A 26,166-nucleotide genomic window follows, 5' to 3' on the forward strand; every position below is an offset into this window, starting at 1 on the left:
AGTCTTCATAAATAGTATTTATTATTTTTAATGTTGATTCTCATTGTTTTCTATTGATTTCCATTTGCCTTGTTTCCTTCTTATCATGCACCAAAAGATGGTTTGTTGGCATATCTTTAAATCTGAATACAGCAGAGCCACATTGCACAAATAAAGATTTTGTGAGTTAGCTAAAATTACCCTATACTCCTGTAATTGTTTCTATTCCTGGACAGTGACCATACTGGAGTACCAGCTTTGAAAGTTTTAGCTGATTACATTGAGACTGGTGCCTTGATACTCATTTTACCAACATTCTAAACGGGAAACAAGTGGTTTGCTAAGAAGGTGTGACTTGGAATACCACAAACTATTTTGCTTTAATATACCAGTTTCGCTTGACACTGCTGCTGTAGATGTGCAGCATGTGCACAAAAAAGTGTGGAGGGATGACAGGCTACGAAACAGTTTCTATCACATAACACATACAAGGTATTGGCCAACCTAAGGCCATAAGTAAATGCACTTTAAGATGAAATTGGGAGTCAGATGGCTGTGAAGCAAACTTGATCATGTCTGCACTGATTTATTATAAAAACATGGGCTTTTGCTAACTGGAATAGTTGCTAATGAAAGCCTGGTGTTTAAATGCCCTTTATACATCCAACAATGCAAATGTGTAACAGGAGTGGTATCTTAAGCGCAAGTGGTATGTGTATAGATGAAGCTCATAAATTGCTATTCAGTAATTCAAATCTATATTTCATGGCCACTGGATTTTAAAAGTGCAGTTTAAAAAGCAGTCTGAGCTAATTTTCAAGAACAATATTTTTTTTTTCTTTTTAATATAAAACATTTTATACATCTAATATTTATCATCATCATCTGGCTTCCGTGCCGGTGGCACGTAAAAAGCACCATCCGAATGTGGCCGATACCAGCGCTGCCTAGACAGGCTTCTGTGCCGGTGGCATGTAAAAAGCACCAATCCGATCGTGGCCATTGCCAGCCTCACCTGGCACGTAAAAAACACCCACTACACTCTTGGAGTGGTTGGCATTAGGAAGGGCATCCAGCTGTAGAAACATTGCCAGATCAGACTGGAGTCTGGTGCAGCCTTCTGGCTTCCCAGATCCCCAGTCGAACCCATGCTAACATGGAGAACGGACGTTAAATGATGATGATGATCTAATTAGCAATATGATGATTGGTCTGATCATATGTCATCTTCAAATATTTTGTGGATATAGTATTCTTTTCAGAGATTGGACCTCATAAACCTCTTCATGAAAATATGAGTTAACTGGGTCACAGTCCTTTCATTCCATACTTCACTACAGTATCAAGTCACTGTGCAGTGGAGCTGACTGGAGACACAATACATATTCTGTATCTTGGTGTAAATAAAAGCGCAAGAGCAGTTGTCCAGGATAACTATTATATTTTGCTAAATCAGGTTAACCTTTCATAAACTTCAGCATTTTCACAGAGCAACAGACTCATAAATAATTTCTTTTGTTTGGGAATGGAGGTAAGAAAAGTAGTGGAAACAAAGTTACAGTCAAAGCACTTCTACAACCTAAACAATAGCAGGACTTGAATACAGGACTGAAAGTCAATGAAGTACACACGACTAGTGTACTTAAATAAAATTAGGTGAGCTTTACTTCAGGAAAATTGTCTTGATTAACAATTCAATAGATCTTACTTTTTACAGAAGACTATGAAATTTAGTACATCTTTGAAAATGGTTAGAATAACATCTTAAATGTGTAATTTGCACAACTTCAAAATAAGAACAATAACAGAAAAGGGACCAGAGATTGAAATACCTGAAAAGAAATTTGATGCACTTCTGGTTCTTTGTACTTTTTTTTTTAAAATATAATTAATTAATAAAAATGAAACAAAATGGTTTTATATCTTAGAATATCAAAATACTAATAAAAAAAGATATTAAAAAAATAATGAAAACATTACTAATATAAAAAAAAGATATTTTTAAAAAATAATGAAAACATAAATTTCACAATTTTAAATTCTTCAAATTTATCTTCAAAATGCTTTGAAAAGAATAATGAAAACTGGTATCAAGAGATAAGATGCACAGTGTAAGATTACCAAAAGAAGCGAGTATGCAGCAAAAGAAAAGTTACAAACTAATTGTAACAAAAGTTTTACATGTTTAAAGATACAGTAAACGAGATGCAATTAGAAGACGGAATGGTTTTCAGCAGATAAAACAGAGCAGCAGCAACAGCCAGATGAAGAGGGTGGACAAACTAACAACATTTACCAATTACACACACATACATCAATTAGGTGTTATTAGCATTAACTGTATTAAATAAATAAATAATTGATAAGTGAGAAAGAGTAAAGTTCCAGAAGAATTTAGGAAAAAGAAAAGAAAAATCAAATCTGTTAAACAGAACGGCTGGGTATAGAGCACAGAATCATGCCATGTAGAAAGATGGGTTGCACCTACTCGGATATCCAATCCACCAAGATGGTCCAGTGGGGAACGGTTGGCCTGGCAGTCTACCGACCCTCTTTACATAGCTGCCATCAAGATCACTGGTGTCGTTATTACAGCTTCTAGAAAACTCGTCTACCATTGGCTGAGCTCCCGATCCTACACATTAAACAGAATTTATGGACGAATCGAAAGAAGCATTTTTTTTAGAGAGAGAGAGAGAGAGAGAGGGATTAAGAAAGAAACTAAAGGTCTTTTGTTTAGTAAAGGGAAAGAAGAATGAGATCTATAAAAACAAAAGGATTTTAAAAAACACTACTGTAAGGTGTGTGTGTGTGTGTGTGTGTGTGTGTGTGTGTGTATATATATAAATATATAAATATATATATATATATATATATATATATATATATATATGTAAGTTCAGAATAAGTATAAATTTGCTTTTACTTTAAAAATGTGTGTATGATGATGATCATCATCATATGTGAAAATATAAATAAACAAGAATATAGAGAAAATTATGCAGGTGTATAAATGTGTGATGGACGTATATAAACTCTTAAAAGAAGTGAACAAATCAAATTTTCTCAGAAAGAAATTTTAAAATTTTCTTTTTATCTTTCTTATTTTATTTCTCATTATTAAAATCATCAACAAAATGCTCAGAATTCTTCACTTGTGATGTCTACTGAGCAATATGTATGTATGTATGTATGTATTATATATATATATATATATATATATATTATGTGAAATAGAAAGATGAATAATCTTGTAGTAGATTAATCAAAAGTTTAACCGGTACCTTGGTAGCAAAAATCACAGCAGTAAACAGCACGGTTGGAGGTACAACCATATGGTGTTGCAACCGTGCGTTGGTGCGGATAATTGAAATTAAAATATTATTGGTGAATTGAAGAAACACGTGTAGAATGAAATAAAACGATTTCTGTTCAATCTTCGTTCAGCTCCATTTCTATATATATATATATATATATATATATATATATATATGTATATATATATATATATATATATATGTATGTATGTATATATATATATATTCTACTGAACAATATATTTGGGGGTTGGGTAGACTGGTGTATTGTGTTTCTGTGTGAACGTGTGTGGGTGTGAACGTGTGTGTGTGTGTGTGTTTGTGTGAACGTGTGTGTGTGTGTGTGCACATGTCAGGTTTAATACCTAGAACTACACAATTGGCAGGCTTGATAAATAAAAATGAATGATGACAAAAGAAGACAATGAACATAAAATAAAAAGAAAAAACAGGACAAAAAAAAAAGTGACTTACTTCAGAAAAATAGTGTGGGAGAGAGAGACATTAATTTAGAAATGATTTTTAGGAAACCGTAACAATAACTAGAACATTTCTTCAGTCTATCTATTAACTTATCTAGTCGCTATCAATAGATAAGTTTTGGTGCAGATTAATTAAGTTCTAATTAAATCAACTGATTTAACTGCGCAACGATCATGTGACCTGATCTAATCTAATTAGCTACTTACTAACTACTTAAAGTGTTCCCAGAACACATTGCCATATTAATATTTACCTTTTATTGATTCAGCTTCCTCAATTTCATCACATTATATGTAAAGGTAGATCAAACAGCTTTGCTGAATTACTTTTACATGCAAAAACTTCAACCATAATCCAAAGTAAATTATCATGTCTTAAACATTTCGTTTTTGGATTTGGTTTGCAAAGAGAGGCAAAACTATTGAAAAGGTTGCAAGACGCAACGGAAATTTTAGGAAAATAAAAATAAGAAAAATTGGAAATTTTACCGGCGAATGTGTTACATAATAAGGCACAAAAAGAAAACTCCCCCCAGACACAACAAAATAGCTTATACAAATATATCAAAATTTGTTAACATCCTTAGTATTATGGTTGCTACCTTATAGAGTTATAGACATACACTGCCTTCTTCAATAGCTCTGCCCAACGGAGAGAGTATCAAACCATGAGTATCAAACTATTAATAGAGTAAAGTAGGAAAACATACTGGGATAGTTTATTATCTTCAGACCTTTTAAACTAAGGAAAATAAACGAGAACAACAAAGAGAGCAATAAGTGTCACGGAAACTGGACTGAAAAGAAAAGCCACAGGGAATTGTTAGACTTGATCTGATATTTCTACTTTGCAGTCACAATGAGAAAAATAGGTTCAACTACCTAGAGATACAGGGTGTTGGGGCTAAATTTGATTTTTGTTTTTAATGCTTTCTTTTTTTCATGAACAGCTTGATGTATTGGTGAACAGTCAATGGTGTTGGAGAGTATGAAGATTGAAGTCGTGGTTGAGAAAAAGTCAACTGACATGGAAGACTGGAAGCCTTTTGAATATTGGAAAAGAATTGCCAGTATCATGATTTATGCCAGGTGCCAAAGATACTGGCATCATGACTGCTGCTCAATGCTCTGTGAAGACTGTAGTAAAAGCTCTGAGGCATGACATGTGACATCATGAAAACCAAGCCACCTCAAACTGGGCGTGTCTCCAGTCATGGTGACATCATGCCATCCCACATCTTTGAACAGGGCCCCTTAACCCTTTAGCATTTAGATTAATCTAACAAATGTAATGCTTATTGATTTAGCCTCGCCTGGCCCCCGTGCTGGTGGCACATAAACGGCACCATCTGATCGTGGCCGTTTACCAGCCTCGTCTGGCACCTGTGCCGGTGGCATGTAAAAAGCACCCACTACACTCACGGAGTGGTTGGCGTTAGGAAGGGCATCCAGCCGTAGAAACATTGCCAGATCAGACTGGGCCTGGTGCAGCCTTCTGGCTTCCAGACCCCAGTTGAACCGTCCAACCCATGCTAGCATGGAAAGCGGATGCTAAACGGTGATGAAGATGATCCCAGGCATAATCTAGCTGATTTTCTTTTTTGATTTTTTCAAAGTACTTTATTTTTGGATGACATATTGTTTTCTTTTCCTTTTAAGCAAATTCTCAAATTTAGTTAAATACCCTGTATATTATGTAACATAAGTTAAATTTGCTTCAAATAGACCTGTCAAATTGTTTTTTCCTTTTTTAATTCCTGTACTTGTCCACAACACAACTCATGAATACCAGACAAAAGTTTCTTGGCTGAGCATAAAGAACAACAAAATCCTGCCACACTATTTTAACTACCTACTGATGTCAGCAAAACTTCTGACTCCATATATCACTGAACCAACTTGAATTGGCAACCAAATCTTCCTCAAACCAAACAGTCATCTTAAAAGAAAGGGACATTTTGTAAGCCTGCTCAATCAGGGTTGACCAGAGACTAAAGCCTATTGTTCAAACCAGGACCACTAAAAACATCAAATATAATGATAATCAACAACGTAAAGATATCACAAGCTCAGTAGGCAAATATAGGTAAGTGAAATCGAAATTGGATTTGAAATCGAACCAAATTCGTCATCTGGCACCCATGCCAACCTCCCTTCATTGGATACTAAACTCTGCTTGCGAAGACCTGTTGGGGAAATTGAAATTGAACCAAATTCGATGACTGGCACCCATGCCAGTGGAGCACTAACAGCTCCATCCAAGCAGGATCACTGCCAGAGCAGCTGTCTGGCACGTGAACAAAACATTTGAGCAAGGTCATTGCCAGTGCTGCTGGACTGACTCCTGTGCAGGAGGCATGTAAAAAACACCATTTTCGAGCGTGACCATTGCCAGTACCACCAGACTGGCCCTTGTGCTAGTGGCACTTTAAAAACACCCACTACACTCTTGGAGTGGTTGGCGTTAGGAATGGCATCCAGCTGTAGAAACTCTGCCAGATCAGATTGGAGCCTGGCGCAGCCATCTGGTTCGCCAGTCCTCGGTCGAATCGTCCAACCCATGCTAGCATGGAAAACGTTAAACGATGATGATGATGTACACAACACCTGGCACATGTAGAAGACATGGTGAACAAAACAATCCGATGACAACAAACAGAATAGTCACAGGTATCATTTGGGTAACAAAGAAGCTACAGCTTACAATAAGTCACTGCAAGTCAAACTGTGCAATGACAGCCCCAGTCAAGCACAGGCAATAAGGAACGTTAAATCCAGTGACCACATCTAGGCTTTCAACCAGCTATTCATATGGCAAAGATCTGTTAGCTCAAGGCTGACTATAAGACTATTAGAAAAACAACATTTTGTGCTTTCCCTGGCATAAAAGCCAAAGTATTTGCCATCCCAAACTGCCTGCACTAGTTGGTCTCTGCACCGATTTATATCTATTACCAACAGGTTAACTCTACAAATATCCTTGAATATTTCATTTCTAACTTCAGCCTCAAGGCTACTCACCAGATGGAACTAGAATTTTGTGCTCTCTACTTGTACCTAACATTTTGATCGTTGCTATGCTCCTTAATGCCATGGGACTCCAGCCCATTCTTCCAGGTCTGGAGATTACAAACTTAGACACATACACATCATCATCATCGTTTAATGTCCATTTTCCATGCTAGCATGGGTTGGATGGTTCGACCGGGGTCTGGGAAGCCAGGAGGCTGCACCAGGCTCCAGTCTGATCTGGCAATGTTTCTACAGCTGGATACCCTTCCTAACGCCAACCACTCCACGAGTGTAGTGGGTGGTTTTTACGTGCCACCGGCACGGAAGCCAGTCAAGGTGGCGCTGGCATATACGAATATATATTTATAGAGATATGAATGTGCAGGTGTTTCTATGATTGTCCACATCCCACTAAAATAGGGTCTTCAGATATACTGTCTGCAACAGAATATACAGACACCAGTAGATACAAAACCAAAATCTTGTGCCAAAAAGAGTGCATGTGTGACTTAGTTCCTGTGTGTTTGTAAAAGATATGAAAAGAAAATTATGTTGCAAATGAGTAAATTGAACCCATGTTAAACATAGTCTGGAGAATTATAAAGCCTGGTTAGCAGCCCCTAACACCAGAAAGATGGTTTTAATCTATGGAATGTTAAAAAAAGAAGAATCTAAGCAAATTAGAATGACATTTTGCATGTATTTTTACATGTGTGTAAGCTAAGTTATGTTATGTTATAGATAAGGTAAGATTTTAAAAAAGTTTTGGAGTTTATTGGAGCAAAAAGAAGAATATGAATTTGATAAAAGTAACAGATGAAAATATATTAACCCCTTTGTTACAATAGTTTTGTCAAAATACACTGATTTGTTTTAAATAATTTTAAGAATAATGAAAGATTTAGTAAAATAAATTAATAGCTAGAGTTTAGAACATAAATGAATGTGGAATTTTAAAAGAACTTGAAAACAGGAAGTTTGTATCATAGAGCCAGATGTAGTGTGAGGGAGATTGGTAGCAAAAGGGGTTAACTAAAAGAGGGGTGAGAATACTAACAATAGAAAAAAAATAAGCAAAATATAGAAAAAAGTGCAAAAATAGAAATTGTTTCAACTAATATTATCATACTAGATTATTATTATTATTACTACTACTACTATTACTATTACTACACAATTTTTAAGAGTGTGATATGTAATAAAACACTGATTGATTTTGTTTATTGAACTGAACGATATTTCAACAATATGTCTGTTTTCTTCAGGTTCAAGATAAGACAAGAATAATGACAATTTAGAAATACACAGGAATGCAGAAATTTTAACAATTAACTGGGATGTCCCACATTGATTCCAAGACCAAATAAAAAAAAGAGAGAAAAGTCAAGTTTCACTTGTTTATAACTGGTTTAACCCTTTAACGTTCTGATTATTCTATCAAACTCTTAGTAAAAAAAAATATAGGCGCAGGAGTGGCTGTGTGGTAAGTAGCTTGCTTACCAACCACATGGTTCCGGGTTCAGTCCCACTGCGTGGCATCTTGGGCAAGTGTCTTCTACTATAGCTCCGGGCCGACCAAAGCCTTGTGAGTGGATTTGGTAGACGGAAACTGAAAGAAGCCCATTGTATATATATGTATATATATATATATATATATGTATGTGTGTGTATATGTTTGTGTGTCTGTATTTGTCCCCCTAGCATTGCTTGACAACCGATGTTGGTGTGTTTACATCCCCGTCACTTAGCGGTTCGGCAAAAGGGACCGATAGAATAAGTACTGGGCTTACAAAGAATAAGTTCCGGGGTCGATTTGCTCGACTAAAGGCGGTGCTCCAGCATGGCCGCAGTCAAATGACTGAAACAAATAAAAGAGTAAACATAATGCTTATTGATTCCCATTAATTTGAATTAATCATGCATTATCTCATATCTTCAAGATCTTGATGGTGTAATTACTTAATGTAGAATAACATTGTAGGGTAGGTGTGAGAGCCTGGATCTGGTCAGTTTGAACATAAAACAGATTAGCTATTTTGGCCGGATATGGCCGGTTTAAATACTAAAGGGTTAAACAAGAAGGAAAAGAAAAAAGAGAAGAGAACTCTTAGTAAAAAAAGTTTTGTATAAATTTGATGGATCTCTCCTCCTGTCCTTCTGTTCATCCTTCCAATGTAGGATGCCAGTAACTCACAATTATATTTATCTTCATGGGTCTTCAAAACTGAAAATTCAATGGAGTCAGAATATTTTTCTGAGTGAGTGCTCATCAAAGTTACAGCTGTTTGTAGTAAAATGCCCAGCAAGTTCTGCCAAAGTATTTGTAAGTTAGAAGCATCCTAAACTGGAGCAACAAACCAAATAACAAAAGAGAGTTCTATCAGATTTATACAGGCGCAGGAGTGGCTGTGTGGTAAGTAGCTTGTTTACCAATCACATGGTTCCGGGTTCAGTCCCACTGCATGGCATCTTGGGCAAGTGTCTTCTACTATAGCCCCGGGCCGACCAAAGCCTTGCGAGTGGATTTGGTAGACGGAAACTGAAAGAAGCACGTCGTATGTATGTATATATATATATTCGTGTGTGTGTTTATGTGTCTGTTTGTCCCCCAACCAATGCTGGTGTGTTTACGTACCAGTTACTTAGCGGTTCGGCAAAAGAGACCGATAGAATAAGTACTGGGCTTACAAAAAGAATAAGTCCCGGGGTCGAGTTGCTCGATTAAAGGTGGTGCTCCAGCATGGCCGCAGTCAAACGACTGAAACAAGTAAAAGAGTAAAAACAGTTTGAGTAAAAGTTCTCTCCTCTTTTATTTTTTCATGAACAAGACAAACATGACGACTTCCTTTTTTTTTTTTCTTTTTTGTTGAGAGGAATGCTGGATAATCTCTGCATTTCTATGTATTTTCCACTAGTCTTATCTTATTTTGAACCTTAAGGGAGACAGACATAACGTTGAAATATTGTTCAGTTCAATAAACAAAGTCAATCAGTGTTTTACAATATATCACACTCTTTTAATTGTGTATTTATCTTCATGAAGAGTTACATCAATCTTCATAAATTATCATTATTATTATTATTATTGTTGTTATTGGTAGAATCATTAGAGTGTTGGTCAAAATGCCTAGCGAGATTTGGTATTAGCCAATCTATGATTTGATTTCAAATCCATCTGAGCTCCATTTTGCTTTTCAGGCTCAATAAAATAGAGGACCAGTCAAGTACTGTGATAAAGTATCAACTGACCCTCACCTCTTAAAATTGTAGGCTTTGTGCCTGAATCGAAAAGCATTTCCTAAATTTGCCTTTCTTTTGCTTTAGGTTTTCATAGAAAACATACATCAGGTCTTTTGCCAGTTCCAGAAAATTTTCGATTATATATTTTTCTGTATTTTTTTGTTTAAACATAAAGATGGCCTGCGCATGATTAAATGGGGATGCTGAAGTCAAAGACCATTCGATGTGATGCTGAACTGCTTCCATTAAAAGTAGAAAAAGAATACAAAAAAGAATAAACGGTAACAAAACCAACAACATAAGCTTCAACAGTAACAGTTGCAACAAAAATGGTGCCAACAGTAACATAAACAAGAACAGCAACATCTGCCACCATCATCATCATCATCACAAAACTATAAGAAGAAAAACAACAGCAACATAACAAGGACAGCCTCACCAACAGTAATGATGACAAATCCATAAAGGAAAGAAAAAAAAAACAGGAGTGGCTGTGTGGTAAGTAGCTTGTTTACCAACCACATGGTTCCGGGTTCAGTCCCACTGCGTGGCACCTTGGGCAAGTGTCTTCTACTATAGCCTCGGGCCGACCAAAGCCTTGTGAATGGATTTGGTAGATGGAAACTGAAAGAAGCCTGTCGTATATATGTATATATATATATGTATGTATGTGTATGTTTGTGTGTCTGTCCCCCTAGCATTGCTTGACAACCAATGCTGGTGTGTTTACGCCCCCGTCACTTAGCGGTTTGGCAAAAGAGACCGATAGAATAAGTACTAGGCTAAAGGCGGTGCTCCAGCATGGTCGCAGTCAAATGACTGAAACAAGTAAAAGAGTAAAGAGTATGTATGTTACAGACCAATGCACTTTGCATCCTCTCAAAGGAAAAGCTGATGGGATTTAAAAACATGAGAACAATATCAACCATCTCGGAATGGTATTGCTCTCAGAAGAGGAATTTTGGTTAATAAAACGGAACCATTATTTACAAGTGCATCAATTGCACAAGGACAAAAAAGCCACAATAATTTATCCCCAACCGAAATTGAGAAATGTCTGGAAGAGGGGTGGCCTTCTGGAGTGTACCTAACAGAAGAAAGCAACAGGGCAACAGTTTTCACCTCAATAGACGTCATTGATTGGTTGAAATTGCCGAAATGCAAGAAAATAAACAACAAATATCTTACAAACTACAGAATTTTCTCAAGAAAGCCAAGAGAAAAAGATGTTCTATAAACACATTCTGCCAGTATATGAAGTTTAAAAGTGTTTAGTTACAAAGAAATTATTTTAAAAATCTGCCAGTCAAGGCGAAAAGATCCGGCATAAGGCCAGAAATTTTAGGGGACAAGGCTGAGTAATTGCACAAATTCCAGTACTCAACTGATACTTATTCTATCGACCCCAAAAGGATGAAAGACAGAATCAATCTTGACAGAATTTAAACTCAGATCTTTAAGATGAATGAAAGGCTGCAAGCATTTTGTCTGGCATGCTAACAATCCTGCCAGCTTATAACCTTAATAATAATAATAATAATAATAATAATATTATCGTTGTTTAACGTCCGCTTTCTATGCTAGCATGGGTTGGACGATTTTGACTGAGGGCTGGCGAACCAGATGGCTGCGCCAGGCTCCAATCTTGATCTGGCAGAGTTTCTACAGCTGGATGCCCTTCCTAACGCCAACCACTCTGAGAGTGTAGTAGTAATAATAATAATAATAATAATAATAATGGTTTCAAATTTTGGCACAATGCTAGCAGTTTGGGAGATTTAGGGGGAGGAATAAGTCAGCTATATTGACCCCAGTGTTCAGCTGGTACTTATTTCACTGACCTCAAAAGGATGAAAGGCAAAATTGACTTTGGTAGAATTTGAACTCAGAGCATGAAAATGGATGAACTGCTGCTCGCCACCTTAATTATTAATCCTTTCTACTATAGGCACAAGGTCTGAAACTTTAGGGAAGGGAGCTAGTTGATTACATCACCCGCAGTATGTACCTGGTACTTATCAATCCTGAAAGACAATGTTGACCTTGGCGGAATTTGAACTCAAGAACACAAAGACACACGGAATGCTACTAAACATTTTGTCCACTGTACTAATAATTCTGCCAGCTCACCATCTAAATAATAATAGCAATACCAAATATATCGTATGATAATAGAGTGGATAAAGTAAAAAAAAATTGCGAAAAATCAGGACCGAGATGGAGAGATTGTGGAAGATGACAATTATTTCAGTGGTGATTGGTGCACTTGGCAGAACACCAAAAAATGCTACCGAAAACACTGAAGGATACTGGAATTGAGGCTCATGCTGCCAACCTGCAGAAATGTGCAACCCTGTATTCTGCGAGAATCCTAAGAAAGATTGTTAAGATTTGAAAAGACTTGTTGTATATCAAACCTCAAGAAAACATCACTGCTAATATATCATGATGATGATGATGATGATTATGATGATGGTGTTGATGATGATGATGATGATTATGATGATGATGATGATGATGATGATTATGATGATGATGATGATGATTATTATGATGATTGATGATGATGATGATGATGATCCTTTCTGTTAAAGGTACAAGGCCTGAAATTTTGGGTGAGGGGACTAGTCAATTATATCGACCCCAGTGTTTCACTGGTACTTATGTTATTGACCTTGAAAGAATGAAAGGCAAAGTCGACTCCAGCAGAATTTGAACTCAAAACATAAAGACGGACAAAATGCCATTAAGCAGTTTGCCCAGTGTGCTAATGAATCGGCCAGCTCACCGCCTTAACGATAATAATCATAATAAAATGCAGTGAGATGTCAGTCGAGTGTGGGGTTTCGAAATAGAAGAAAAGTGGTAGAAACAATAACCTGAAGGCTGCGATAGAGAATGATAACTACAAGATTTTATGGGATTTCTCCATAAAGACTGACCATAATATTGAAGAAGGCTGGATGTGAGGGTGAAGGAGCAAAGAAAGAAAGAAAAACAGTCTAAGATCATAGACTTTGCTAAGCCATATCATAATAGAGTGGATACCAAAGGAATTGATACGAGTGAGAATTATCAGGCCCTAGCTGGAGATGAATGGAGTGAGGAAGTTATTCTAGGGGTGACAGTTATTCTAGGGGTAAATGGTGCTCTTGACACAACACTCAAACTGCTACCTAAGAAGCTCAAAGAATTGAGCTCAGCATCATCAAACTACAGAAAAGTGCAATCCTGTATTCTGCAAGACGCTTAAGAGAGGTTCTTGAGATCTGAGAAGATTTATCACCAAACCTCAAGACAACATCCCTGATTGACTAATATAGCTTGTAATAGATTTAATAATAATAATAATAATGATAATAATAATAGTAATAATAATTACAACACCAAAACAACTACTACAACATTAAAAATAATAAGGATAATAATCTGAATTAGAAGGAAAATAGAAGTCAAATCTATGTACTTACCATTACCTGCTAAATATCTATTCCTTGCACTTATATTTGATCCTGCAGTTAACAAGGGAAAATAAAAGAAATGAACAGGAAAATATAAAGTTCTATGATATAAAATCATTTAACTGTTTTGTAAAATGTCTTACGAAAACAAGAGAAAGTATAACCATTAAGAACTAGAATCCTAAAGAAATGACATCACTTGTATGGTGATGATGAGGTTCGTTTATTTCACACACACACACACACACACACACACACACACAATGAGCTTCTTTTCGTCTCCCGTCTACCAAATCCCCCTCACAAGGCTATTCAACTTTTTAAGCACACAGCTATGCTTACACCTGTACCATACCTGCAGCTATTGTTTTCCGTTAACTGATGATTAAAATATAATTAACCTGTCATGCTGTATTCCCACTATGGCAGACCAGCTGACTGTACATCATCTCCGCTAGGTTCTCAGTAAAGTGGTAACGAACAACCGACTCAGAAAAAGAAGATGCAACTCATTCCATCCGTTCGTTTGCCTGCAATTGTTATTCTTGGATTGCATATGCAACTATTTATATTTTTGCTCAGGGGCCCAGGTGGAAGGTAAAGTTAGACACACGGACACAGAGACCAGCATGAGTAGAACTATTTAATTTCTAACCAATTTTATCACTCTATGCCAACAAGTCTCTTGACTTACTAGAAATAATAGCCAAATCTCTTGCAAATAATACTTTGCCATCTTAAAACGAGGAAGAACATATTGGTCACTGCCATTTCTGATAAGCCAAAAAAAAACAGAAAAAGAAAGAAATGGGAATGCTATAATCAGAAGTTTGCTAAACCAAAGATGAGCCAAGCTTAACAACAACAACAATATACATTTTGACTTACTTGCATAGGGAAGTGCTGGTCACTTAAAGTGGACGGGGCTCGAGGAAGAGGGAGAGCCAAAAGACATGGGGTGAAGTATTGAAGACGGATTTCAAGATGCTGAGCCTTACAGAGGAGATTAGAAAGGACCGAGATGGTTGGCATTTTGCTGCGCTTGAGAAAACCTTTCCATAACAGCAAAACCGATCCCCTAAAAACCATCTGGTTATGCTTGTATGTGCAGGGCCCGGTCATCCTGCCACTCTCCCATCTCCTGCATATCAAGCATCCCCACCTACCATCTATGGTAAATACTACATGGCTGCTGTACTCACTTGAGAGTACAGCACTTGAGTACTTGCACATGTTACATCACATCCCCTCCCACAAACAATCTCTCCCTGCCCATCCCCAGAACTACTTCCAGTCTTCATCATCTCTGCCCACACCATTTCATGCAATCATCTTCTTTCTCTGCCTCCATCCTCCGTTCTCATCTCCTATTCTCCATTCTAAATACTTCTCTTATCTGCTATCATTCTAAATGGCCCCCCATATCTGCCATCATGATCCACTTACTATAAGTCCCTTACATATCTTTCTACCACTTTCTGTTCTAGTTTCCTTCCTGAGCTGCTCCAAGGCGGCCAGCTGGCAGAATCGTTAGCACGCCAGACGAAATGCTTAGAGGTATTTCGTCTGCTGTTATGTTCTGAGTTCAAATTCCGCCGAGGTCAGCTTTGCCTTGCCTCGTTTAGGGGTCGATAAATAAAGTACCAGTTACGCACTGGGGTCGATGTAATCGACTTAATCCATTTGTCTGTCCTTGTTTGTCCCCTCTATGTTTAGTCCCTTGTGGGCAATAAAGAAATATACCTCCCACCTCACCCCCCCTACATTTTCCATCATCTTCACCCCCCCCCCAAGCTTGTTCATCACCTCACTACATTAACTTCCACATCCACCTCTTTATTCCATCCTCAAATTCCTATGAAAGCATCTTCCTTGAGAGTTTGCTCTGGCACCCCATCCCTACCTTCCTCCCGTTGCCTTCAATCACATATCTTTTCTATAGCAAGACACCTGTATTTGTCATCACTCTATCACACACTGGCCCCTTCAACACCTGGCATACAGTCACTGGTACTACTAGCGAACAGTGGTCCCGGTGCACGCACTCGCGCATCCGTGCTAGCTAGTCGTAAGTAGTCGATCCTAAAATGACTTGCACGTATGTTTGTATTTCAAGGCTGAATCCATATCAAGGGAAATTAAGTAATATTTTTCGAACAAAGTAAATAAAACGCAAAGTTAAAAATTTTTTAAACTAAGTAAATAAATTATTTTTAGAAACAAACTAAGGTTAGGGTTAAAAAATTAGGTTTAGGGTTAAGGTTAAAAAGTTCGTTGTAGGATCGACTACTTACGACCAGCGCGCACCGGGACCACTGTTCGCTAGTAGTACGCAGTCACTTACCGCCCACTTCCCAAGACTTCCTTTTACTAGTGGGAGCTTTATCTATTTCTCTTTTCTCTGTTCTTTTCTGTTTTGCGAGCTATAAGGTAACCTCACAAATGCCAGTGACACGAAAAAGGTACCCAATACACTCTGTAAAGTAGCTGGTATTAGGAAGGGCATCCAGCCATAGAAACCGAACCACGCCAAAGATGAAGATGGAGCTCAACACAGCACTACAACTTGCTAATTCCTGTCAAGCTGTCCTATTGATGCCAACACAGGAAGCAGACACGAAATGATGATGATTGGCATTTCACATGTTATGGTGGAAATGCCAAAAGAAGTACACAAACTTCTCCAGAGTTGTTTCTCATACTTGCTGGAAAAAGGAAAACATTTTTTTTTCTCACTGCATATTCTATTTTAGCCTTTTCATGATCTATATTTGCCAAATAATAAATCAACTAAATGTGGGTACAGATAATAAGGACATACAAGATTTCTGCAAAAAGAGTGGCTATCTACAGTACAAACTTCAAAAAGCCAGAAAGCTGATAAACTGTTACTTAAATAGACTTCAGAATGAACCAGATTGGATTTGTACTCATCAAGAATATGATGTATGCTTTAAAAATGCAGGACCAAATTATTACCTGGTGAAGAACATACCCCTTAGCATAGGTTAGTAGTTAAGTATCTCGAAAGTAAAAGACTGAAGAAGGAAGTATAGAAGTCGAAAGATTTCCATTACATAAAATTTTTAAACAGAACCGTATGATGCTTATCAAAACAGAGTCAACAGTCGGGGGTTTATTAAGAGGCAATAGCAAACTGCTGCAAGCCACAAATAGATTCTCTTGATGGAACAGAGCCTCAGTTAGGTATTGGTTAACACAAGAGTAGAATAATACAAATGGTAACTTTGTAAGAACTGAAAAAAAAAAAGAAAAGACCGCAAGGTGTAACACTAAGAAGCCAGATGGAAAGATATATCTAGCTCAAAGGGTTTGCTCTATGCCATGAGATAAGATGGATAATTTAGGGGAATGAGGTTGTCACTTGGGAGGGGTTTGTTCAAGAGAAAATGGGTAAATTTTCTCTCAATGATACTAAAAAGAAAAAAGTTGTAGTAGTGCAACTATAAATGGTTGAACTAACTTAGATACCAATGTCACTTTCAGTAAGACTATTCAGGAAATTAAAGTTTCTAAAACAGTAAGTCATATAAAGGAAAGATGCTGGGATAACAGCATCTATGAAGGTCATAAAATAGTACCCCATCAGGAATCACTGCTGAAATTCTTAAAATATCAAATAGTGTGGAACATGGATCAAGTGGTACAGGAGGGTGTCACACCCATAACTGACAGAGAGATAATATTTATCCCCACTTAAAAGTGGATGTTCTATTAGAACAAACTATACTGCAGTAGCTATCATGAGAGAAACTTTCATATTGGCTTTTTGGTGCAAAGGGCACTCTTGTTTATATTGCTAGAAGGGGAAATAAACCCCCACTGCCTCCAGCACTAAGACCACCAGATCATGTGATTTCAACCTTGTTTTGGTCTTGTCAATGGTGGACACTCGACCTCTAGAGGCAGCAGCAATTCATCTCCCTGACAGCAATATATAGATTGACAGCGCCAGAACAGGCAAAGATAACTGGCACAGTATCATCATCCACTGCTACAAAGGCATTCCACAGAGAGAGGAAACTACAAAGGTAAGAAACCAGGTTACAAAGGTTAAGAAAAGAATCAAAGCACAACTGATTGGTGAGGAGAGGTAACAAAGACATTATGCAGTTTGGTTTCATGCCAGGAAAATGTCCTTTTCTAGGGAAACAACTGCAGGAGAAGTAGCTAACAAGGAATAATCCCCTATAACTAGCTTTTGTTGACCAAAAGAAAGCCTTTGAGAGAGCTCCCTTCTCCATGATCTGATGGTCATTCAGTAAGGAAGCTTAGAGTGGATGAACAACAGGTGAGAACAGTCCAAGTTACATACTAAGGTAAAATTAGGAAGGTGAAGATTATGGATGATTACTGCAATGAATTCAATGTGAATCTAGGAGTACACAAGGGATCGGTCCTCAGCTTCCTTCTGTTCATTATAGTCCTCCAGAACATATCAAGGAGTTTAAAACCAGCTGCCTGCGGGAGCTCCTATATGCTGATGACTCAGCCCTTACAGATCAATCAGTGATAGAATTAGAAAAGAAATTTCAGACATGGAGACAAAACCGAGAATCAAAGGACCTTAAGGTGAACTTTTGCAAAGACTAAGACTAAACAGGGTCCTGTTTCCATACAGAAAATGGCCTTGCTTGACATTGAGAAAAAGAGTAAGAAGGAATTCCATAGTGTAGTTGGTGAAAAATGTGGATACACAAGAGATGCAGTGGAATCACAGGTAGTCTAACAGACAATGTAAACTTCATATACAGCAGGTGCTCAGAAGCAATAAGTACCAAGAACACCTGTGATATAGATTCAATGAATTATCTAGGCGCAGGAGTGGCTGTGTGGTAAGTAGCTTACTTACCAACCACATAGTTCCGGGTTCAGTCCCACTGCGTGGCACCTTGGGCATGTGTCTTCTACTGTAGCCTTGGGTCGACCAAAGCCTTGTGAGTGGATTTGGTAGATAGAAACTGAAAGAAGCCCGTCGTATATATGTATGTATATATATATATGTCTGTGTTTGTCCCCCCAACATCGCTTGACAACCGATGCTGGTGTGTTTACGTCCCCATAACTTAGCGGTTCGGCAAAAGAGACCGATAGAATAAGTACTAGGCTTACAAAGAATAAGTCCTGGGGTCGATTTGCTTGACTAAAGGCAGTGCTACAGCATAGCTGCAGTCAAATGACTGAAACAAGTAAAAGAGTAGTTGCCTACAAGTAGTTCATAACTTGTTACTTAGGGTGGGTGTTCTAAGAGCAGAGTCTCCAAAGTAAAAATTAGTTGGAGAAAGTTCAGAGAGCTCTCATCTCTGCCAGCAACAAAGGGCTTCCTCTTCAGACTGGAATGTAAATTGTGTGAAGCTTCTGTGCAAAATACAATGCTGTATAATAGTTGGGTGTGGGTCTTGGACATAAGGAATCTGCAACGGCTCACAAGAAATGAAGCAAGGATGCTCCATCGGATGTGTAATACCAGTGTGCATGAGCAGCAGAAAACAAATGAGCAAGCAAGAGAAAAGACCATGTTGGTATTAGCAGAATCGTTAGCACGACGTGTGAAATGCTTAGAAGTATTTCGTCTGCCGCTACGTTCAGAGTTCAAATTCCGCCGAGGTTGACTTTGCCTTTCATCCTTTCGGGGTCGATAAATTAAGTACCAGTTACACACTGGGGGTCGATGTAATCGATCTAATCCCTCTGTCTGTCCTGTTTGTCCCCTCTATGTTTAGCCCCTTGTGGGCAATAAAGAAATAAGAAATATTAGCATGCCGGGCGAAATGCTTATCCATATTTCGTCTGCTGCTATGTTCTGAGTTCAAATTCCGCCGAGGTTGACTTTGCCTTTCATCCTTTCAGGGTTGATTAAAAAAGGACCAGACACGCACTGGGGTCGATGTAATCGACTTAATCCGTTTGTCTGTCCTTGTTTGTCCTCTCTGTGTTTAGCCCCTTGTGGGTAGTAAAGAAATAGGTATTAGCACATGCGGTGTATAGAGGAGGACAGGTGTATAAAAATGTGCTACTTGTTCAGGTAGATGAAACCTGTGGCAGGAGACCGATGATGATTTGAGACCAAGTGGTGCAGTCAGATCGGAAGCTGTAACAATTCATGAAGGAGATGTCAAAGGACTACGTTGATGGGTAGTATGCTGTGTGAGAGAAGAACTTGCTCGCCTGCTCAGACATGTCAGGAGGGGCATTAAAATTATGTCTGTTTGTATATATACAAACAAGTTCGACATATGTATGAACGGGCGTGCCAGCACGTAAGCATGTCTACCTACAATCTAGCCCATATCAATGACCTCTTAAATAGCCTCTCACCCTCGTATCCATATCGCTTGCTCCTCTACCTCTTGTCTCTTCCACCCATGACCTCATTCGCTTAAACCTTCATTTCCCTTGCTTGTGCTCCCTGCACCTAAGTGATTATTACTCATGTTCCGCTCACCACCACCACCTCTTATCAATCACACTGCACTATGCTATCAGTATGACTAAATATGGCAGTGGTTCACCACACACTGCACTCTCTCACCTTTACCTTTACCACTTGTGTGCTGTTCACCATAAACTGCATTCTTTCACTCATACCTATTTCTTATCTCTCGGTCGCTCCTTCTTTTCTTTTAATTTTCACTCTGAGAATAGCAGAGGATTTCTTCCGTTCTCCACATTGCTTCCAGTCACAATGCCACAGAACCTATTCCGACTCTCTCCCCACTATTCCTATATGTAGCTTTCTGGTACAGGACCCATCTGCTTTCCATTCATCAAGCTTTCACCTTCGTTCCTCAACCCTTCAAGCCCATTTTGTCACCTGTGTGCAAGAAACTACATTGTAAGCCTAGTACTTATTCTATCGGTCTCTTTTGCCGAACCGCTAAGTTATGGGGACGTAAACACACCAGCATCGGTTGTCAAGCGATGTTGGGGGGACAAACACAGACACACACACATATATATATATGACGAGCTTCTTTCAGTTTCCGTCTACCAAATCCACCCACATGGCTTTGGTCGGCCCGAGGCTATAGTAGAAGACACTTGCCCAAGGTGCCACGCAGTGGGACTGAACCCAGAACTATGTGGTTGGTAAGCAAGCTCCTTACCACACAGCCACTCCTGCACCTTAGATAATGGATTGAATCTATATCACAGCTCATTCAACCTTCACCCTCCCTTCCTCTACTGCCCATCACTACTCAGTGTCGCCATCATTGCTCATCAATACTCATTCTCTTTCTCTCGGGCTTCTGTCCTCACTCTATTTTTTTTTCTTTTTTAGATCACACAGACTTTTGCCAACTCCCTGCTTTATTACCCCCTGAATATTGGTCTCTATCTTAGAGTAAAGAGTACTCCCATCACACATTTCTCTCATCACTATCATTTATACTTCTATCGATCATGCTTCACACTGTTAAGCAGCTGATGGATGATGATGATGATGATGATGGTGGTGGTGGTGATGATGATGATGGTGATGATGATGATGATGATGATGATGAGAGTAGTGAATAAGTAGGGTGATATATGTATAACTGAGTATGAAAATCAAATAAGAAAATACATTAAAACTCCTAAAAAGCCCTAAAATCAAGAATTTCTATTTTATTTTTTTACAACAACAATAACAACAACTACTGCTACTACAAAGAAAAAAACATTTTACAAATTTCAGGACAGAGATATAATCAACTAAATAACTAAGAGTACAGAACTGACAAGTTATTTTTTATTCCTGAGCTACAGAGAAAATGATGAAAGACTTTAGAAATGGTTTGAACTTAGAACATAAAGGGAAATAAGTAATACTAGAAACCATTCTGTCCAGTACTTTACTGTATAGCAATCTACCACTTTTATATATAGTCTATCAGCTGATAATAAATCTTTATATATAAAAGTGAGGTTGTGTGCTGTCTGTCTCCTACGATTTAGATTCCTAACTACTCCCACATTTTGCGGTGCAGTTTAACCAAAAGCGGGTATCTTATAGTCGTGATTCATATCGAGCCCTTCTAGGTATTAGCACGCGTCTACAATGAGTCTACGATTTAAAAAAAAATTTACCATCATTTTTTTCCATTTTAATGCACCTTTTTCGCTATTATATAAGGGAAGTAACTCTCTAAAAATGTCTACGATGAGTCAACGATTTAAAAAAAAATTTATCATAATTTTTTTCCATTTTAATGCATTTTTTCGCTATTATATAAGGGAAGTAACTCTTTAAAAATGTCTACGATGAGTCAACGATTTAAAAAAAAATTTACCATCATTTTTTTCCCATTTTTAATGCATTTTTTTGCTATTTTTTGGCTATAACTCTCTAAAAATGCTTATATAGTTATTTCCCTTACAAACCTGAGCAACGCCGGGCGATACTGCCAGTAGAATATAAAAATATCTGCAGTGAAGCAAGTGACTTACCATCTAAACGACAGTGATTTGGACTCGAACTTGAAGTGCTTGTAGAGAGGTTTGTATTCGTGGTGTCAATGGACTGTGTGTCTCCAGTCCCACTCAAATCAGAGTAAGCTAGACTGTTTGCATTTGGTTCGTAGAAATGTCCAATTAATAAGCGGCTGTCTAAAGTGTGTGATCTTCTGTCATCCTCTACTGGTCCATCGTCAGCTGTGTCAGAACTTCCTCGATCTGAATCTAATTAAAAAGAGAGAGAGAGATAAATAAATCAAATATAAATCAAATATAAATAAAACATTAAAATCATTTCAGATAACTGAATGTACTGTTTTTATATAGGGATTTCTTTTAAAACAAAGTATATCGTGGCCGTTGCCAGCCTCGCCTGGCACGTAAAAAGCACCCACTACACTCTCGGAGTGGTTGGCATTAGGAAGGGCATCCAGCTGTAGAAACACTGCCAGATCAGACTGGAGCCTGGTGCAGCCTTCTGGCTTCCCAGATCCCCAGTCGAACCGTCCAACCCATGCTAGCATGGAGAACGGACGTTAAATGATGATGATATCATCAACTGATACCAAACTTCAGTATATGGATGTATTTTTCTCAGTACAAGTAATATAAGATATTGTACAAATTCATCTAAGAACAGCCGATTATTTATATATACAGCTGTAAAGTAAATAGTTGTGGACAATAAAAATAAGAAAAACGTGGAAATTTTACAGGTGAGTGTGTTACATAACAACGCACAAAAAGAAAATGACTCTCCCCAGACACAACAGAATATGCTTCAACACACAAACTCATATAAAGAATCTTGCAAACCAAATCCAAAAATGAAATATAGATTTATTATTTTAGCAAAGAATCTCCACTTTCATCAACCCAAATAGGTCTTCAAAAACTAATATATATTAGACATTATCAAACACACATACTCAATGTGTGTGCTTTGCTTCATTGCCAGTTGGCTGCAATTTGATAGGGTAGAGATGACTGTCAAAACATTGCATGTTAAAACCCTGTAAGTCATGGACAGGCAAAACTTTCGGGTGTTTTAACAGCCAGCACTTTGAGAGCATCATCTCCACCACATCACATCGCAGCCTATTGGTGAACAAGCAAAGCGTATACACTCTCTCTTTACTCTTTTACTCTTTTACTTGTTTCAGTCATTTGACTGCGGCCATGCTGGAGCACCGCCTTTAGTCGAACAAATCGACCCCAGGACTTATTCTTTGTAAGCCCAGTACTTATTCTATCAGTCTCTTTTGCCGGACCGCTAAGTAACGGGGACGTAAACACACCAGCATCGGTTGTCAAGCTAGGGGGACAAACACAGACACACAAACACACATATATATATATATACATACATATATACGACAGGCTTCTTTCAGTTTCCGTCTACCAAATCCACTCACAAGGCATTGGTCGGCCCGGGGCTATAGCAGAAGACACTTGCCCAAGATGCCATGCAGTGAGACGGAACTCGGAACCATGTGGTTGGTTAGCAAGCTACTTACCACACAGCCACTCCTGCGCCTACACTGAGTATGCATGTTCAATAATGTTTACAACACTAGCGCTTCTTCTAATTTATATTTAATATATATTGAATTTCAAAGTATTAGAGGCACACAAAAACGACCTGTATAAATTATTAAATTACCAGTTACCAAAGAGAAAATGAAAAAATATAAAAAGGGGAGGATTTATGGGAGAACTGAGAGGGTAGGAAGAAAGTTAGATATTGTGGATGGGTGGATCAGTAAAACCAAATGCAATTTAACCCTTTCATTACCATATTTAGAGATGCTCTGTATTTCATTCAATTAATTTTAAATATAAAGAATTTAGTAAAATAATTTAGTTATCATTAAGCTGGTGTTAGGAACATAAATTGTGACTAAGGTTTGGTGGAAGATTTTAATTCGAAACTTGTGAAAACAAGACATTTGTACTACAGTGCCAGGGGCGGTTTCAACCGAGTTAGTATTGAAAAGGTTAAAGAACTATTTAGAGTTTATTAAGTTCTAAAATACCAAGAGTGATATTTACTATGCTAGAATGTCCTGATATAGAGAGATGATCCACTATTTTACAAATGACATAATACTCAGTTTGTGTTGGAAGAAGGTGTTCATAATAGAGTGCCTATTTCCAGCAAAGAAGTCTAGTAAGGCCTCTTCATTTGCATCAAGTTCAGGGTCACCATTCCTCTAACATGTGCATTGAAATTTCATTGAGGACAAACAGCTCTGTCTTAACTACATCTAAAGCTGCAGTGACTTTGTATTTGTATTTGGCTTCACTGTTTGCTGCATATGCTCACAACTGCCACAGTAGTCCTCCTTTCAATCTCCAATCATCATCATCATCATTGTTTAACGTCCGCTTTCCATGCTAGCATGGGTTGGACGAATGACTGAGGGCTGGCGAACCAGATGGCTGCACCAGGCTTCAATCTTGATCTGGCAGAGTTTCTACAGCTTGATGCCCTTCCTAACACCAACCACTCCGAGAGTGTAGCGGGTGCTTTTACGTGCCACTGGCATGGGGGCCAGTCAGGCGACACTGGCAACGACCTCACTTGAATCTTTTACACATGCCACCGGCACAGGTGCCAGTGAGGTGATGCTGGTAATGATCACGCTCAAAGTGATCCATGTGAGCAATAAATGTTTCATTTCAGGCAACTTACTCCAATGATGAAACCATCTGTCCTTTTGCCTTGTTATCCTTAAATCCTTAAAAATGTTTTAGCCCAAAGGCCGCGGCCATGCTGGGGCACCCAGTTTGTTTTTAAATGGGTCGTATGGTTGTTGCTTCATTCAATTCAAGTGAACAGCCGACCTCTAACTTTCTAACTCTATTTTCATAACTTTTAATTTGAGCTTCTTTGAAATAAAAAGCTTTTAATACATTTAAAGAAAAAATTTAAAGCAGCTGTTCTCATTTATTTCTCTTTTTATCCGTTGCTACAGGAGAAAAAAATATTTAAATAAAGAGGAAAAGAAAGCAACATCACAAAGAGAAAAAAAAAATTTGAAACAATGAGGGCTTCTACTGCTGCTATGATGGGAACACGATAGGTTACTCTTTTACTTGTTTCAGTCATTTGACTGCGGCCATGCTGTAGCACCGCCTTTAATCGAGCAACTCGACCCTGGGACTTATTCTTTTGTAAGCCCAGTACTTATTCTATCGGTCTCTTTTGCCGAACTGCTAAGTAACTGGGACGTAAACACACCAGCATCGGTTGTCTAGGGGGACAAACACAGACACACAAACGCATATATATATATACATATATATACGACGGGCTTCTTTCAGTTTCTGTCTACCAAATCCACTCACAAGGCTTTGGTCAGCCTGAGGCTAGAGTAGAAGACACTTGCCCAAGGTGCCACGCAGTGGGACTGAACCCGGAACCATGTGGTTGGCAAACGAGCTACTTACCACACAGCCACTCCTGCGCCTATGCTATGATATTTGAATTTCTTTAACTGGGACCATGCGGTAAGAAATTTATCACAAATTAAATAGAAACATGCTACAATCAAGTAAAGTCAAAAAACATGGTAATTGAAATCATTTCTGTAACTGGAAAAGGGCAAATTAATGTGATTCTCTGCCAATACACAATGCTTACAGTATAAATAAGGTTAATAATTTTGTGATGTTAATGCAAAGATGGAATCAAAGCCAAATTGTAGATTTGGATTGTTAGGAGCTACACAAATCACTTATTTTTCAACCACAATTAAGATGTGGGAAGGCACAAGGCTTACTGGTCAGGGTGTCGCACTCACAATCACGAGATCATGGGTTCGAATCCTGGACCAGGTGGCAATTTGTGTTCTTGAGCAAAACACTTCATTTCATATTGCTTTGCAGGTGTAAGAGTAGCAGAATCGTTGACGTGTAAGCAGAAGTGCTTTACAGCATATCTTCCGGTTTTCTACATTCTGAGTTCAAATCTTACCTGCCTTGGAGCCAAAGTTCCAGTAATCTACTTAACGGCAACTGGGGATGGTATAGGCCCTCCCAGATCATATAGAGAGTGATGGAGAAGGTTCACATGCACAAGACTTAGCCAAGGGCAGACCATCACTGGAGAAGCCAGTCAGTGTGAACCTGAGACTTCATTCCCTTCATACCAATAATAGTCCAACCACTGACATTCATTCTACTTCCAAATTTTCATGTTCCCTTTGGGAAAAC

At 38.2% G+C, this 26,166-nt stretch overlaps 1 protein-coding gene across 25 annotated transcripts in view; it reads right to left on the bottom strand.

Moving 5' to 3' along the window:
* Nucleotides 1–26,166, bottom strand: part of LOC115222779 (ensconsin) — a 208,056-nt gene that overhangs the window by 110,679 nt on the left and 71,211 nt on the right. For 20 of the 25 annotated variants that reach the window (XM_036511841.1, XM_036511853.1, XM_036511839.1 and 17 more), the window contains exons 2-4: nt 21,943–22,173; nt 13,501–13,542; nt 2,468–2,614 (exon numbers count right to left, since the gene is read on the bottom strand). In XM_036511841.1, the coding sequence (XP_036367734.1) occupies nt 2,468–2,614; nt 13,501–13,542; nt 21,943–22,173 (420 nt within the window). The remainder of the gene's footprint in view (nt 1–2,467; nt 2,615–13,500; nt 13,543–21,942; nt 22,174–26,166) is intronic. The other 5 variants (XM_036511843.1, XM_036511854.1, XM_036511855.1 and 2 more) reach the window with 3 other exon arrangements.

The sequence above is a fragment of the Octopus sinensis genome, linkage group LG21 (genome assembly GCF_006345805.1).
Source record: "Octopus sinensis linkage group LG21, ASM634580v1, whole genome shotgun sequence".
Taxonomy (NCBI): Eukaryota; Metazoa; Mollusca; class Cephalopoda; order Octopoda; family Octopodidae; genus Octopus; species Octopus sinensis.